Below are 17096 nucleotides of genomic sequence, written 5' to 3'. Positions count from 1 at the left end.
CCTTCGATGTCATGCTCTTCAACCAAGCTATCTGTACGGATGATACGTATTTCTCAGAATATTCCCAAAGAGCCATAAATCTTAGCCTTCTACAATCAGTGTTGTCACAGATTACTTGAAAAGGACATTTAATTACTGATTACTGATTACGCCTCAAAATAGTCATCTACTTACTTTACTGATTACTTTATTATCAAAGTAACGAAGTTACTTTGATAATAATAATTTATCAATTACTTTTTACCATTTTTTCTCCCTTTGTGGCCTCAACATAAGAATGACAACTGAAAAATGTCATCGCATGTAATTGAGTTTTGAGTAATTTGAGTAATCGGGGGTTTAATTAGTTGAAAGAGTTGATTTCAACCACCATTGACTCGCGCTAGCTTAGCCACTCCGGAGCTCTGAAACTAACAAATAACTGACAAACTGCATAGAATTTGTTCAAATCAACTCCAACGACAAATTAAACCTCATCTAACTCAAAGATTAAGCCTAATGTCAAAAATTCTGACGTTCCCCTTTAACATAAAGACCATTAAATATGGCCATTAGTATAGCCATTAAAATGTTTTCTATAAAAGTTGTAAAGCAATAAAACAAAAATGAACGAAATGAACAAGAATCCTTCAAAGTATTTCATAATGGGTCCAAATTATTTTTTGAACAGATCCTGTGACTATAGCACTTTAGAGAAGGTCATTTGCTTTTCTTAGCCAAAACTACAGCTGAGGAGGCAAGATGGATATTTAGATGGATAAATGGATACATTTCTTTAAACCTAAGCTTTCAAAAGCTTCAACAACAACTGAGCTTGAACTGAAGATTGAGCACATTGTCTTGTCATTGATTGTCTTGAATCTGTAGCCTTTGTTTCGAGTTTTGTCTCGTTGTGCTGTAATTCCAAGTTCATCGAATTGGATGCTTTTAGCGGTCGACAGTCTTTTTGAGCTAGCGCAAAGTTCGCAACGCACAGAGATATTTTTGTCATCTTTACTGGACAAAAAGTAATGGCTGCATTTCCAGTCAGCAAATGCAGCTTTTTGTAGTATTTTTCCTGCCTCTTTCATTGCATCCTGGCGAGGTAGCAAGGCTATGTTGTTTTGGCCGCAAACTCCCAACGCTCACACAGCATGGTAATACACGTGACCCATTTTTTTTCCATCTCCGATTAGAAAATGTGACATGTGATGTCACTCCCATGACTACAGTATTCTTCATTCTACATACATGATGAGGCAATAACAAAATAGTAACGCACAGGCATCAAGGAAAGTAACTTTAATCAGATTACTGATTTAGAAAAATGAACGCGTTAGATTGCTAGTTACTGAAAGAAAGTAATCAGATTACAGTAACGCGTTACTGACAACACTGTCTACAATAAATAGTAAGTGTCAGTAGGGCGCGTTTCCGCTCATTCTCGTGCTCGTTCTGTGTTTGTAGTTAGGTTAGCACAGTTTCTTTCTGTTTCCATCAAGCAAGCACTGGCTCTAGGAGCTGAAAATGGGTCCTGAGCAGGCACCAACTCATTGCTGGGCCAAACAAGAACAGGCAAAAAACTAACTACTGTACAGAGAGTGGCCAAAAATTCTACTTAAGTAAGAGTAGCGTTACTTCAAAATAACATTACTTTAATCAAAGTAGTCATCCAAAAAAGGTATTCAAGTACAAGTGCTAAAAGTATTTGGTGAAAAGAATACTCAAGTAATGAGTAACATTGTGAGTAACTACTTTAAAGTTTGATTTTTTTTTTTTTTTTTAAACAATGGTATTTTTTTCGCAGCACAGTTATCTATATGAACTGGACATATTATACTGTACTGTAACATATTGCATAACCATATTAAGCCAAAGAAATACAAAAAACCCCTTTGAATTCCAGCGAGAGAAAAAAGTCACGTTGACAGCTGAGCTGAGAGGATTTTTGAACAATTTTAGAACAAATATACAATACATTTAAAAAAAAAAAAAAAATGGGGGGAGGGGGGCATCAATAATCGATTTATAATCGAATCAGAGTCTCTGAATCGTAATCGTAATCGAATCCTTAGGTGCCCAAAGATTCCCACCTCTAGTAACGACTAGTGTAGCCCAAAGTAACGGAGTAAGAGTAACGTTTGTACTTCAAAAATCTACACAAGTAAAAGTAAAAGGTATGGCTTAGTGAAACTATTCTTAGAAGTACATATTTCTCAAAAGGTTATTCAAGTAAATGTAACAGAGTAAATGTAAAGCATTGCTACTAGAGGCGTGCAAAATTTCCGATTCTTAGATTATTCTTGATTCGGCCGTGGAAGATTCAAGAACGATTCACAAACATCCAAATTCCGATTATTGAATTATACCAGGTAAAGCGGAAATGAAACGCAGTCAGCGCGGTCTTCAGGACGCAATGAAGAACGGACCGAGAGTAAATATCATGTGCAGCTAATGCCGCTAGGTAAAAAAAAAAGAATAATACCTGACTGCGGCCGTCAGCCTCTACAAACAGCGCCCAGTTGCTAGTTGCTACAAACATACGGCAACATACGGCTATGGTAGATATCACATCTATCTAGACTAGATGTGAAATGACAGACTTTCCCGCGCTAGTAAACAGGCGCCATCTTAAAGCAGTAGACTTCTCTAGAAGGCTCTGTTGTAGAGAACCTAATTACTTTTTATCTAAAATACCCCTAAATTGGCAAAATCTTTACTTGAATATGTCTTTAAATGATGAAACAGTTTTAAAACGTTCACATGTCGAAAGTAGACATGAGGGAAATTATGGAATAGCGGGCGCAATTTTAACAACTTTAACGGTTTATTCACAACATTAAATTAATTGAATTTAGTCTAAAGCTGCTGATACAGAATAGGGACTTGAGTATTTTATTTACAGTTTTTCACCGGTAACTTGATACTGAAATAGTAGTTTGGTTTATTTAGCCTGGGAGGATTTTTTAACAATTTTGGAACAAATATACAAAACATTAAAAAATTTTTTTTTTTTAAAGGGGGGGAGGGGGGCATCAATAATTGATTTATAATCGAATCGGAGTCTCTGAATCGTAATCGTAATCGAATCGTTAGGTGCCCAAAGATTCCCACCTCTAGTTGCTACCCACCTTTGATACTGTACATGATTCGAACCAACAAAGCACGGCGCGAGCACATGACTGGCACTGGACAGGCATCCTTGTTCTTTTAGTGGGAAAGTGGTAATAGTGTCATGGAAAGTCTGAAAAGTGCCTGAATATGACGTTTTGGGGAAGGCAGTTTACCATATTGCATAGAAGTGGTAATTTCTGTGTTACACTTGATTTGGCACTGACCACGTATTTTATCTTGCTGTAGCAGAAATTTGAAGAAGATGGTGTTTTGTAGTGGCAGATATATTTGACTGTGTATGTGTTGTGAGTCATGCAAAAACAAAATCTGACTTAAGGAGAGGGTGGGCGATTAGCTAAAGGGTTCAGACATTAGTTCCTCTGTTAAGTTTGCCTGGTTTACCTATATGTAAATCTAATCAAATTATCATCCAACAGCAAGGAAGGGTGATAGACATGTCTCTGGACATATTTCTATTACTTTTTTATCACTTTTTTAACGTTTTTCTTTTGTTTGTTTGTTTATTTGTTTTTTCGAGGACACGGTCACTCGCATTGTCTTGGAGATCGGCCAGTTGATCGCAATCAACGTACTGTATAGGGCACATCTGCTGTATGGAAACTTTTGACTTTGAAGAAAGTAATGACTATTTTTTTCTTTTTTTAATCAATCCTTCTGTCTCTATTTAGCAAATATAAATACTTCACATAATTCGGTGATTTTAAGCAACATAAAACATTAAAAGGTTACGTTTGGTTTCATATCATATATTGGTTTAAAATAAAAAAGAAGAAAGGGAAAAAAACAAGGAATGTTTCTTATTATCCAAATATATGTAGTACCGGTATGTACATACTGTATCTTTATCTATTTCACATGTACCCATAGGGTAGGTCTATAAATGAAAACCCAGAAGCCACTGGTCAGTCTTGTGTCTTCTGTGAACAATGTGACTGTTGCTTTTACAATAAAATTCTGACTTCGTCCTTGTAACATGAAAAGTTGTTTCTATTTAAAAAATAAGAAGTAGAAGAAGAATTTAAAAAAAAAAAAAACTTATAACAATTCACTTTGTCACTTAACTGAATCATCCCAAATTGTTTTTTCAAATACTCAACTTAAAAAAAAAATAAATAAATAAAATAAAAACGCCTGTCTGTATGACAGGCTGACAGCAATGAAAGCAAATCAACCATTCATGTTAGAAAATATAACACTTTGTTGCTGGTACCTGGTCTTTCACACACATGTTAAGCATATGAAGACATGCACACGTTCTATACCATGGACTCTATTTAGATCTACTATCCTGCGGTAACTCTAAATAAAGTCTTGTGTTTGTCTTTTGAAGTCACAAGAGCAGACTATAAAAAGCAGTCAAAACACTGTACCTCCAAGTGTGTGTTCAGTCAAATAGCTCACTGACTGCTGCGTTTGCATGTGTGCGTGTGTGTGTCGTGGAGATTTTCATATCTTTTCATCAAAGCCCTGCAGGTCCCGGAATGTTTGACTGCACTTCTTTTTGCTCCCACACGCCTACTAATGTCACAGGCAGGTAATGCTCCAACAGTCAACACTCAACACACATTAAAGCGGTAATGTGAACTAAGGTTGGCCAACCATGTTTTTGAATAATATCAATGGCTAAACAATTCTAAGCATATTTTCGTTATTTTTTTTAACACAACCCTTCCAGATTCTTTGTTTAACCCATAGCAAAGCCCTTGACAACGAAAATGCTTTTCTTCGGCAATCTTCGGAAATTACGTCACACCGGGAAGTGCGAGGGAAGTCCGCCATAGAACAGTATTGTTTGTTGCATTGCTTCTCGATAAAATGCCACGGCGTTGTGTGGCAATGTTTTGTTCTCACTCAAACGAAAAGTTGTATGAGTGGCCAAAGGATAGCAGGGCACGTAAATGGACATCTTTTGTTCACACGAAGCAAATGAATTTCACACCATCATCGAGTAGTGTTCTCTGCTGCAAACACTTCGAAGATGCCTGCTTCCTTAACCGGACTGCTTATGATCAAGGATTTGCCAAAAAGTAAGTGTGAATTTTGGATAGATGACTGATGACTTTGTCAAAGCAGAGCTGCCAACTGTTGTGGAATGAACAGTATAAGCTAGCGACGTTAGCCGAAAGTTAACTCGTGGCAATCCCCGATCATAGTTGTTGTTGCCTTCGCTAGGTTAAGCGTGTTTAAATTGTGCGTAATCTACGATCTTGTCCGAAAGGGTTAATCCACTGTCAATCGGGAAAGAGGTGTGGATGTGCATATAAGCGGGTCGGCGTCGGGGTAATTCACGGTCACGTTGCCATAAGAGACACACGCTGCCGGTGAGTTTGTGCACATTTATTTGTATTTGTATTATGTATTTCCACCTTCATGCTTCAAGCATTGCATTGCATTTGTACGGTTCGGCGTTTCTTTCACGGTGATCGCTTGATAGCCTTCTAGTTTGTGTTTCGCGAGAGCCGCTGACAGGTGACAACTTAGCGTGTTGGCATTGAGTCAATCTCGCAGCGAATCAGCGAGCGGCTCAAGTCACGCAGTGAATCATGCGAAATGTAGTCTCGGGACAACACTGAAGTGGTGCTTTGTACTCTGTTCGCTTGTGTGAAAAAACTACATTTCCTCACGCCATTAGACGCCACTTCCTGCCGAGAGCCCCGAGCAGTGTTTTTTTTTTTTTTTTTTTCCGATAGCCCCGAGCTGTGTTCTTACTGTTAGCTCCATGTGTTGATAAAGAAACAAAGTTGTCAGCACGTCGTGTGTTCGATACATTTGTAAACAAAAAGCTCATAACAAGACACTATGCACGATCTGTTTAAGAGACGCTGGAGTAGTAGGAGGCGATGAGGAGATCAGCGAGAAGCAAAACTTCGCGGTCGAATGTGGCGGCAGTCCGCTATTATTTTTTTTCTTATTGTTGCCACAATAAAGTGGAGAAAGCCATCAACGACTCATCTCCTTCTTTACCACCAACGTTTTTATATTATTATTTTATGTGCTTCTTGTGTCTTGTATCCATTCCATGTCAGGTAGTCTAGGCACATTATTTGCATCCTGATTAGTGTCTGGCTAATACATGTTAGGTGACTTATATATATATAGAGTGAAACGGAATTTCACTGGCACTGGCTCAAGTCTGATATATGGTTATAGAAAATGTAGAAATTATGTTATAGGATATTATACGTTATATGTATAAATGTATATATTCACACTTACACACACACATACATACATACATACCTATACATACACATATACACACATATATATATATACACATACATACATATATACACATACACATACACACATACAAAACATACCTACATCCACACATACATATATCATTTCGTTTTATCTATATCCCATATATATTAGATCATCTTATTTAGACTTCATCAAATACCATGTTTATTGTTTTAGTGGGGAATGTCCAAAATATAATTTATATTAGTTCATACATAAAGAAACAATAAACTAGTAGCTCGCCATTGTTGATGTCAATAATTACACAATGCTCATGGTGCTTAAACCCATAAAATCAGTCGCACCCAAGCGCCAGCAGAGGGCGACAAAACACCAAAAAACACAAGTAACAAGTGGACATGACACTGTGCTGTCATTTTAATCTGTTTGAGCGGGGCATGTGCGTTAATTGCGTCAAATATTTTAACGTGATTAATTTTGAAAAATTAATTACCGCCCGTTAACGCGATAATTTTGACAGCCCTAAATAATAGTAATATTGTGATGAATATTTTCTTACCAAATTAGGGGGAAAATAACTTGTATTATTTACGACCTTAAAACTAAACTATATAAACAATAGATGTTGAGGTCTCAGAGCATAATGATGCTTTTGTATTTCCTTATCACCAGCAAAGTATTTTGTCTCCTCTTTCCTCTCTGTGACAGCTTGGCATCTGTGCCAGATCACACAGAGGTCAATGCCTGTGACAAACCACTTAGACACACATACAACACACTTACACACAAAATGTGGCAGTGTAAGGAGGATCTGAGGCTTTGGGTGGGGTGGGAAGAAGGGGGTGAAACTAACCTTTAACTAAAACCATGTGTCACATCACATCACACGCACTTTCAAACTCCCCATCAAAGCTCGTACAAGTGTGTCATTGCACAACTGGAGAGCGTCTTCAGTCTTGAGTCTGTCAATTTGACAACATTCTTTCAATTCAGTTTTCACCAAAAAAATCCATTGAAAGTCTTTCGTAGCTACACAAAGTTTAAAATTACTTTCAAGTCTCTTTAGCTGTCATAAACTTTCATCACTGAAAATGTGGCTTTGTTAAAGCAGTGTTAACCCCCCAAATATGAGACCAAATATACCTTATGATTACACATACATATATATATGTTAAGGGCTTTAAAAGCTATTTCAAACAATTAACGTTGACGTCTATGTTTGCTGTCTTCATGTTTGTGGTCTGGTGCTCACTGTGGTGTACAGCAAAAGACCAGCCAAGTCTAAACTGTTATGTAGGCTTTTTTTTTTTCTTTAGTACCTTTGTTAGAGTCCTAAAGCTAGACAAACGGCTGTGTAGTCCACTTTATTTCACACTTTTATTTGTCATCTAAACTTGAAGGGTTTTTTGGATGGTGCCTTTTTAAGTTTGTCAGACAAGTTCTATATAGGTGATTTCATCAATGAACACGTCTAGAGGTAATCAGAATTCCGTGTGATCAGTTAAAATTGACTGAGTTTCCTATTTTTTTGGATGGTGGCTTTTTTTTTCATCTGACTTTGTTTTGTCAAACAGGTTATATTTCGGTGATTTCATTAATTGAACAGTTCTGGAGGTAATCAGGACTGGGTGTGATCAGTGAAAATGGATTTGATCTCCCAGTAGTTTTTGAATAGCACACACACACATATTAATTAAATTGCTCATTTGAAAACTCCATTTGGTGTTTACTTAGTTATTTTTTCCGGGAGTTATACTCTTCTGATGGTCTTATACATAAAAGTAGGGAATTTATACAAACCAGAATTGAGAAATGGAAAAATGTTTTTTTCAAAAGCGGTATAGATATACAGTTTTTTTGCTAATCATTTCAATTGCACTGCAAAATTTTGAAAAATGGAAAAACGAAACTGAGGGTGTTATTTTCATTAACAGTATATTTCAAATATGGCAGATACTTCAAGTAGTGGGCATGTAACAAGTTGCGACGGTTCATTGTTTTGAACTGAAGTGTTTTAAGTTCATTTTAATGACCTATACTTTTTTTTCCTGTTGGATTTAGCTCCTCAAACTTAGTTTGATTTAGGAAACCAATGTGTTTGTTTCATAACTCTACATTCAAAAGGTGTGGGTGGGCATTAGTCTTACCTGGGGGGAGGGGGGGGGGTTAAAAAGCTACAATGCTCGAGTAGGTCGAAATCCAGCGTAGCGCTACTGCAACTTAAAACATATTTTGTTTTCTCCTTGAGATAACTGTTGTTGTGATTTAGTCTAAACAAATAAAAGTTGATTTAATTTTATTTGACTTAGAACACATCCATAACTGAACAGTATGAACATGCAGGTGACAATGGTTATTTTAGGTAACCTATTGTGGTTCCTCGGCTTTATTATTAGTATTATTATAGTTATTCTTTGTTCCGCAGCCCCTTTGAGCTCAATTTGACCCCCCCTTAGAATGCTTCAAAATGCACCAAAATCGGCAGGCAGGTCAAAACGGGTGCAATCTGTGATACCATGTAAAGACAAATTCCAAATACACTATGTAGCACCAAGCGCCCCCTAGCAGTCATTCTTTGTCCCTTCGACGCTTTGAGCCCTACTTTGACCCCCTCAGAATGCTTCAAAACTCACCAAACTCAACAGCCAGGAGAACACTGGTGAAAACTTTGATAAAATGTCACCAAAAAAAATAAAAAATCAACATATGCGTTAATGTGTGTAGCGCCCCCTAGGAACAAAACCAACATTTCATTTCATTTTTGTTTTCTTTTTTTTAAGGTGAAAGAGGAGGTAACAACGCAAATGTTAAAACTTAGAACACATCAGTACTATATGAATGGGATACCATACGCGGTGTCCAGACTGTACTATATTAGTACTACATCCAGTTTTCTTTGGGTGGGCAGAGCATGTCCGTGGATAAGCACCAAGTACAGGCCACTTTTAGTCTTTTGGACGAAAATACTTATTAGTCTTTGTCATATTTTAGTCATCTCAAAATGTGTTTGTCTTCGTCTAGTTTTTGTTGACGAAAACTCAAGACTCGTTTAGTTTTAGCTGATGTTTACTAAAAATGTTTTCGTCTATAAAATGTTTTTAAAATTACTCCAAAAATAAATAAAGGTTTCTATTTTTGAATGAACACTGACAGACGAGCACATATTGTAGTGTCTACAAGGACAACACCAACTTGGTGGTAATATACACTCAGCAGGAAAACAGTATATTATTTTCAATGAATTACTGTATACCCACCTGGGCGTCACAAACTCAATGTAAAAAAAAGTTGTCTGAAAGTTTGTGGATGCTCACCATTAGCATTGGTCTAATGCTAACGCAAATGCTATCCTAATGCTACGAGTTACATTTAGTGTGTGATGATCACTCAGTACAGACCTTTAAAGTCTTAAAATAAAAATAAAAAATCATATCTCTTGCTAAGATAAGAAAACAAATCTTACCGTGTGTTATATGTGCAAGCCTTGAAAGTGGCAAGGACACTGCACTGGTGAGTTTTGGTGCAGCACATCACATGAGTGACACATCCAGACACTGCTACGATGAAGGCTAACTACAAATAAAATGTCACATATTGTGAACATGTGACCGAAACTACGGCGCATTTTCGTCTTGTTCTCGTCTCGTCAGTCAAAACCGGCATTAGGTTTGTTATGTTTTAGTAAACACATTTTTAGCTTGTTATCGTCTCGTCATCGTCGTGAAAAAAGTGTTCGTTGACTAAATATTCTCATTATCGTCATCGTTGACAAAAACAATACTGGTAACAGGACAATAGTGGTTTCATTGCTTTTCATCCTAGGTCTTTCGCTTCCTCACGCTTTCCCCCCAATTTGTTCTTCCTCTGCAGAGTAAGGCCAAAGAGCTTCCCCTGTCGGCAGTGCGTTTCATGGAAGAGCTTGGCGAGTGCTCACTGGGGAAGATATACAAAGGTCACCTGTACCTGCCGGGCATGGACCAAGCACAGCTGGTTGCCATCAAGACCTTGAAGGATGCCTCCAGTGTCCAACAGTGGAGTGAGTTCCAGAAGGTACATTTTCTGATCAAGTCGAGGACCTAAGGAGAACATTATCTTGGTGGAAGTCTAGACCAGCCAAGGGAATATGTTCCTTTCTTCCTGGCAATCAATAAAACACATGACCTTAACGTATCTTATCTTTCAGTTTCAGCTATTCGGGATGCATTTAAAATTATTCCACCTTTCTGAAAAGGCGTGTTTAGATTACTAACAAAGCTCAAGGGCATTTGAACTGGAATTAGAGTCAGTTTGTACCAAAAGAAATTATCTGAAATCTAAGCTCAGTTTGTGCTGCAGTTTTGAACTGCTGCTTACCAGTAGTTGCTTCCTTGCTTTCAGGGAGCTACATATGGTGACAGGTCTCCACATTTGTGGGGATTTTAAAAAGAAATGTGGCATTAACAACAAGCAGTCATGCATTTCTACAGGCCGCTGCTTTGCCAGTGGAAAGCTGTCTTCCCACAAGCTGCGAAGCGTGTCCTGTTTTATTTCCACACAGTGTACACTAAATGTGGCCAAAAAGGACTGTATTATTCTCCAGATGTGTTTGAGGATGTTCACTGAAAATAGGTTAACACATAAACAAAGGTTGACCACTTTCAGGCTGTCTAGATAGACGGCGAGCTTGAAATTGAGATTAAAACATTTGCATCCTGTCTGAACACACTTCCTGCTGTTATGTTTCTTACCACATTCATTTTACTTTCCTATTTTTTTCTCTGCTTATGCAGGAGGTGGCTGTGCTTACGGAGCTTCAGCATCCAAACGTGGTGTGCCTCCTGGGTGTGGTCACCCAGGAGCAGCCTGTTTGTTTGCTGTTTGAGTTTCTCCCTCAAGGTGACCTTCACGAGTTCCTCATCATGCGTTCGCCGCATTCTGATGTGGGCTGCAGCAGTGACGAGGACGGAACCGTTAAATCCAGCCTGGATCATGGCGACTTCCTGCATATGGCAATACAGGCAAGGACTGACCAAGAACCGTCCTTACATTTTTTGAATGAAGACCAGTTGCACTTCCTTATGCATATGTACAAATGACACTAAATTTCCAGTTATTGTAACTGTCTTATTAAGTGCTTTTCATAATAAGTTTTGGATTTGTTTTGTATTTTTTTGATTAATATAACCCAGGTTTCTGCTGGAATGGAGTACTTAGCCAGTCACTTCTACATTCATAAAGACCTTGCAGCGCGGAACATTCTGGTTGGTGAGCAACTCCATGTGAAGATATCTGACTTGGGACTCTCCCGAGAGATCTACTCGTCAGACTATTACTGCATCCAACCCAAAACCCTTTTTCCGATTCGCTGGATGCCTCCCGAGGCCATCGCCTACGGAAAGTTTACCACAGACTCGGACATCTGGTCGTTCGGAGTAGTGCTGTGGGAGGTCTTCAGCTACGGTCTGCAGCCTTATTATGGTTTTTCGAACCAGGAAGTCATGGAGATGGTGAGGAAAAGGCAGCTGCTGCCCTGTCCTGAAGACTGTCCGCCAAGGTATGTCGTTTGTGTCTATGTACTGTATGTTCACTGGACACTCATTAGGTACACACAACACATTTAGCTTTAAAGTGCATGTGACATGAAAAAGCATGTTTATTTCATAATACACGCGGTATTTTATGCTCCTGAATGATATGGACCGCTTGGATGTGGTGGAAGCGATCACTATATTTATTTAGTTTTTTGAATCCCGCGCCATGAAAATGAGTGACTTCCAGCTTCGGTCTTGCATTGAGGAGGAGGGCGCTGTGACGTGTACGGGTGAAGGCATCCTCCTCACTATACAGCGTACTGTTGTGTATGAGGACGAAGAATTCAGCTGATTTTGAGGATTAATACGTTTTTTTTTTTCGCATCACGCAAGCCAAACGGCTGCAGAAAAATCATTTTGTATGTGGGAGAGGCGTATGCGCCTTTTGGAGTTTCAAAAGGTTCCCATTCACCGTGGATATTTACTGTGGGACCATTGGACTTACGAGGAAGTGAGTAAACATCTTGTTTTGTATTATGTCAAATACGAATACAGCGATTACAAAGTAAACACTACAAACTTTCTTTAAATAAAGGACTACTTACGTTTGATCATTGATAGGCATGTAAAAAGCTCTCCTCATGCACATTAGCAGCACGTTAGCTGCACAACAACTGCAGCCACCCTCCTCCGGGGAGCGAACTGTAAATTGCTCTCCGCCGGGCAGTTTGCCGATCCGCAAAGTCAATCGACAACCCAGTCATCATGTCAATAAATCCAGGCTACCTATGTTTGATTTTCCACTTCGAAGACTTTGAAACATCACTCGGTTCGGGTTAGCATGTCAGCTAGCTGTCACGCCTTTTGGTTTGTTTATATTCTCCGAAGCCGGGGAAAGGAAATGACATATGTCCGATTAAGGTGTCATAAAATATCGTTCGGGAGGTGCGACAGTAAAGGTGAAGTCGACAGTTTTGACCATTATGGAGTAATTTTATCATGTCGTCCTGAATAAATGCATTTTTATTATTTCATATTCCATTTTGCACAAGACTGTTATTTGTCATGACCATGTCATTTATTTAACAATTGGGGTAAATACTTGGATAAAAAGAATATCCTGTAAAAATATTGAAGTAGAGACAGAAACAATGACATTTTGCAGGTCTCTTCGTCGCGTTTTCCTCATTGTGAATAGTTCCCCCTCGACGGACTGACTGGTTCTTCTCAAGCCATTTATATAGCTATTGGGGAAAAATACATGGATAAAAAGAATATCCTGTAAAAATATTAGAGTTGAGAGACTGAAACAGTGACATTTTGCGCCTCTCTTCGTCGCGTTTTCCTCGTTCTGAATAATTCCCCCTCAATGGGCTGAGTAGTAAAACCGATGAGCCCAGTCTCCCGCTGACGTCATCCACCTGTTGGGGACGCTAAAGCCCTACTATAATGGTAGGCGTGGCTAACCGGCAGATTAAAAGACTAATTTCTCGTCATCTGCGCTTTGCTAAATTGTTGTATATAGTCGAATCTCAAAATATGATTCTAATTCACATAATAATGCCATTTAAGACTTTTTTTTCTACTGTCGTATGCTCTTTAAAGTATAATGATAGAATTGAAGTATAAAACGTGTCGGAAAATGTTTGTATTAAATTGGTATGTTCTGTGTACTATAAATATAATTCAAATTACAATAATGTCTAAGAAATACAGTATATTAAAAATGTTCTCTTCATGATCAACAGCTAGAAGGAGGAATTAATAAATTAGTAAATAAATAGATTTTTCATTGCCTTATAAAAAGTTGCTTTGATATGGTTAGCATTACCTTATTCATGTCAGGTTGACACATGTATGTTGGATACTTCATTGATTTTCATATATCAAGTAGCAATTTTTAACTATATAAAAGATGTTTACATGTTTACAAGATTAGATGAAAAATTGAATCACTTTAAAATTAATAGTGCATGGTAAAATTGGAGGATAGGTAACAAAAGAAGTTGAAATGATGAAAGCAGCATTACAACTTCTACCCTCACAGTCACCTTTCTGTAACAATCAAAAACTGATGTTATTATTAATTGATATGGGTGGGAGCAGCATTACAACTTCTACCCTCATAGTCACCTTTCTGTAACAATCAAAAACTGATGTTATTATTAATTGATATGGGTGGGAGATCAACACTGAACCCTCAACTCGAAACAGCCCATCATAGTTTCTTAGCTCAAAGATGGTAAAACATTATTGTTGTTTAAAGAAAGACTCACAGTGTGCTTGCATGTTTTAACGGTGGAATGCTGACCATATGTCTAATATCTAGTCAATAATCAGGCTGGGATGTGGTACTATAAAATAAGTGATGAAAAGAATAATGTGTGATCTCACATAGGTTCTACGGTTTAATGACCGAGTGCTGGCAGGAGGGCCCAGCACGTCGACCTCGCTTCAAGGACATCCACGGCCGCCTACGAACCTGGGAGGGGCTGTCGTCTCACGCCAGCTCAAGCACTCCCTCTGGTGGCGGAGGCAACGCCACCACCCAGACCACCTCGCTGAGCGCCAGCCCAGTCAGCAACCTGAGCAACCCTCGTTACGCCACTGCCGCTGCTGCGGGTTATCTCTACCCCGCACAGGGTATACCTTCACCGGGCCAGATGGCTCCTATTCCAACATGGGCCCCCATGGCTGTGCCTCAAACACACCCGCGCTTCATCCCTGTCAATGGTTACCCAATTCCACCAGGGTATGCGGCGTTTCCCGCTCACTTCGCTCCCCCAGCTCCACCTGCACGGGTAATCCAGCATCACCTGCCACCTCCTAAAAGCCGCTCACCCAGCAGCGCCAGCGGCTCCACCAGCACGGGTCACGTCAGCGGTGTTCCCTCCACCACGGGCTCAAACCATGATGCCAACACGCCGCTGCTGTCACACTGCATCATGCCAGGGAACGGTGGAGGCCCGGTGCAAGTATACGGACAGCTGACACAGAAGTCAGTGGGACAACTGGACCATACGCAAACATCAGCGCTGCTCACGCCTGACTCTGACATGCTGATGTATAATGACGCTGTCATCACAGCAGACCTGTAGGTAAAAGTAGGGATATTCACCGTTCCCCACTTGGGACCGGTTTGAAAGATATGGACAAAAAATTATCCATGTGAAGACTGGCCTATGGGAACGTTTGGGTTGGTGTGCATTCACTCATTCACTCAAGGATCACAGCGAAACTGGAACTCAACACCAGCTGATTTAGCGAAAGGCGTGGTACTCCCTGGACAATCGCAGTACAAGTAAATATGTGTACTTATATCATACGGTTTCAGTTGTTGTTATTCTTGCATTTGTGTAAATACAGTTTTTAAGGCCTGAATGAATGATTACATGAAATGCAAAGTTATATTTTCAAAAAAACCTTTAATAATGGTGTAATAGAAGAAAGTCCATCCAAGTGTGTTTAAAGACTGAAGACTGTAGCATTAGTGTGACTTTCTTTGCGATGTATGTTTGAAAATTCATAAATTTGGTTTCCCAAACTTTGGCCTAAGAAGCAATAACTGGAAGTGTGCACTGACACCTTCATGCTCACATCAACAACATGCTACAGGTGGGATTCAGGGTTACCTTTAACATTGGTTTGTTGCATTAAGCAAGCAGCTAACAGCATATTTATTAATCCCCTTTCCCATTTTATCACAAAATCCCTATGAGAATGACACCTGAATGTTTCTACAGTAACAATTATGCAGTAGATAGATACTGTCAACCTTTTTCTATGCTACTTTGTCACTTTTTGCCTTGGTACCTGCAAGTATGGACTCAAATCAAATCTGCTAAGGAACCTCCCCAAAAGATGTCAATGGCATCATCCATCCAAGACACTGGTCTATGGTTGCATCATTTGTCCTACATAGCCTTAAACGATTTTCCCATCTGTTGTCCCTCATCATTACAAAGGAACATTTGTTTGTTGTATGTATAGATTGGATATTATTTGTATTGGAGTTTTTTTTCATGTTTCAATTTTGAAGGATACTTTCCTTTTTTTGTTTTCTACTGCCACATTAAAGATGTGGGATGTTGTGCTACCTTTTTGTTATGAAATATGTTGGGGTTTATGCATGGATGATTATGGAATCAACAGAAGAATGATATTACCGGTATATTTAATTAGAAGAAGAAAAATCATTTAACCTTAAAAAGGATTCGTGTTTGTGCTCAGACTTATAGAAAGACATTACATGTGGTCTTATTTGGACAGCAATTCGAATAATCGCGTTACTTAAATGCTCTGGTAGGCGTGAGATGTGTGGTCCTGTCATCTTTCCCATGGGTCAGTTGGAAGCACATGAATCGCAGAAGCAGATTCAAAACATGTGTACTGAACGTTGGTAAAGGTTGACTACCTGTGAAGTAGACAATCATTGAATTGTGTTCCTGTTGTTTTCCTCTCTGAAATGTTGAAACCATTTGAGTCTTTTTTTGGTTGGTTTTATAATGGCACAATCAAAGTTAGAAAGTCCGAGAATTTTTTTTTTTATACTTTGTAGTGACTATGCTTCCATTCGACTCATTGGCTGCCAGTGGCGGCGATAGACAATGTCAGTCACAGCCAATAAATTAACATGAATCTCTTTTCCCATGAAGATTTTGCTGTCCTCATATTCTGGTCTAAATAATATAACAGTGTTTTTTTGTTGTTGTTTTAGATTTTTGACTGTCACGTGTAAAGGATTCAGACTTTTAAATGCAGCAATGCAAATATTTACATAAATTGTACACAAGACTGTGAAATTTTATTCAAAACAAAGTTCTTTTTATTCGGTGAAACTATTGTTTTGTAACTTTTTTTAAACGAACGAACCATAAAATCATTGAGTGCCAGTTTGAGGAAGTTTACATGTTTTTCTTTATACCATGAACAAGAGGCCTATTGTTTATATGAATATTTTTGCACAGGCGTTTTGTATTGCAGTCTTTTATTAAATGATGTTTGGTTTACACAGTTGCTGAATGTGTTAAATTTCTTTTGGGAGTAGTGTGTGTTGTTCAATCATATTATCAATGTGCAACATTTTGGTCAACAGATGGCAGCAAAACCTTTCCCCCCGCCTCCATTGTTTTCCAGTGCTTTAGAACAATACTCATTTCAGACAGAAGGTGGTACCCTTGAGTTATTTTGGGATTGAGTGAGTGTCGTCTGGTCATAACATTACTACTGCAAGACTACTTGCACCTGCGAAGGAAACATGATTCT

General features: G+C 38.7%; 1 protein-coding gene across 3 annotated transcripts in view; it reads left to right on the top strand.

Annotated features, from left to right (window-relative positions):
• ror1 (receptor tyrosine kinase-like orphan receptor 1) overlaps window positions 1–16830 on the top strand; it is a 203183-nt gene extending 186353 nt beyond the window's left edge. For all 3 annotated transcript variants that reach the window (XM_057841067.1, XM_057841066.1, XM_057841068.1), the window contains 4 exons: window positions 10192–10371; window positions 11091–11318; window positions 11490–11854; window positions 14230–16830. In XM_057841067.1, the coding sequence (XP_057697050.1) occupies window positions 10192–10371; window positions 11091–11318; window positions 11490–11854; window positions 14230–14929 (1473 nt within the window). In that variant the 3' untranslated portion in view covers window positions 14930–16830. The remainder of the gene's footprint in view (window positions 1–10191; window positions 10372–11090; window positions 11319–11489; window positions 11855–14229) is intronic.
• Window positions 16831–17096: the final 266 nt, after the last annotated feature.

The sequence above is a fragment of the Corythoichthys intestinalis genome, chromosome 7 (genome assembly GCF_030265065.1).
Source record: "Corythoichthys intestinalis isolate RoL2023-P3 chromosome 7, ASM3026506v1, whole genome shotgun sequence".
Classification (NCBI taxonomy): Eukaryota; Metazoa; Chordata; class Actinopteri; order Syngnathiformes; family Syngnathidae; genus Corythoichthys; species Corythoichthys intestinalis.
This window is presented reverse-complemented; position numbering and strand designations above follow the sequence as displayed.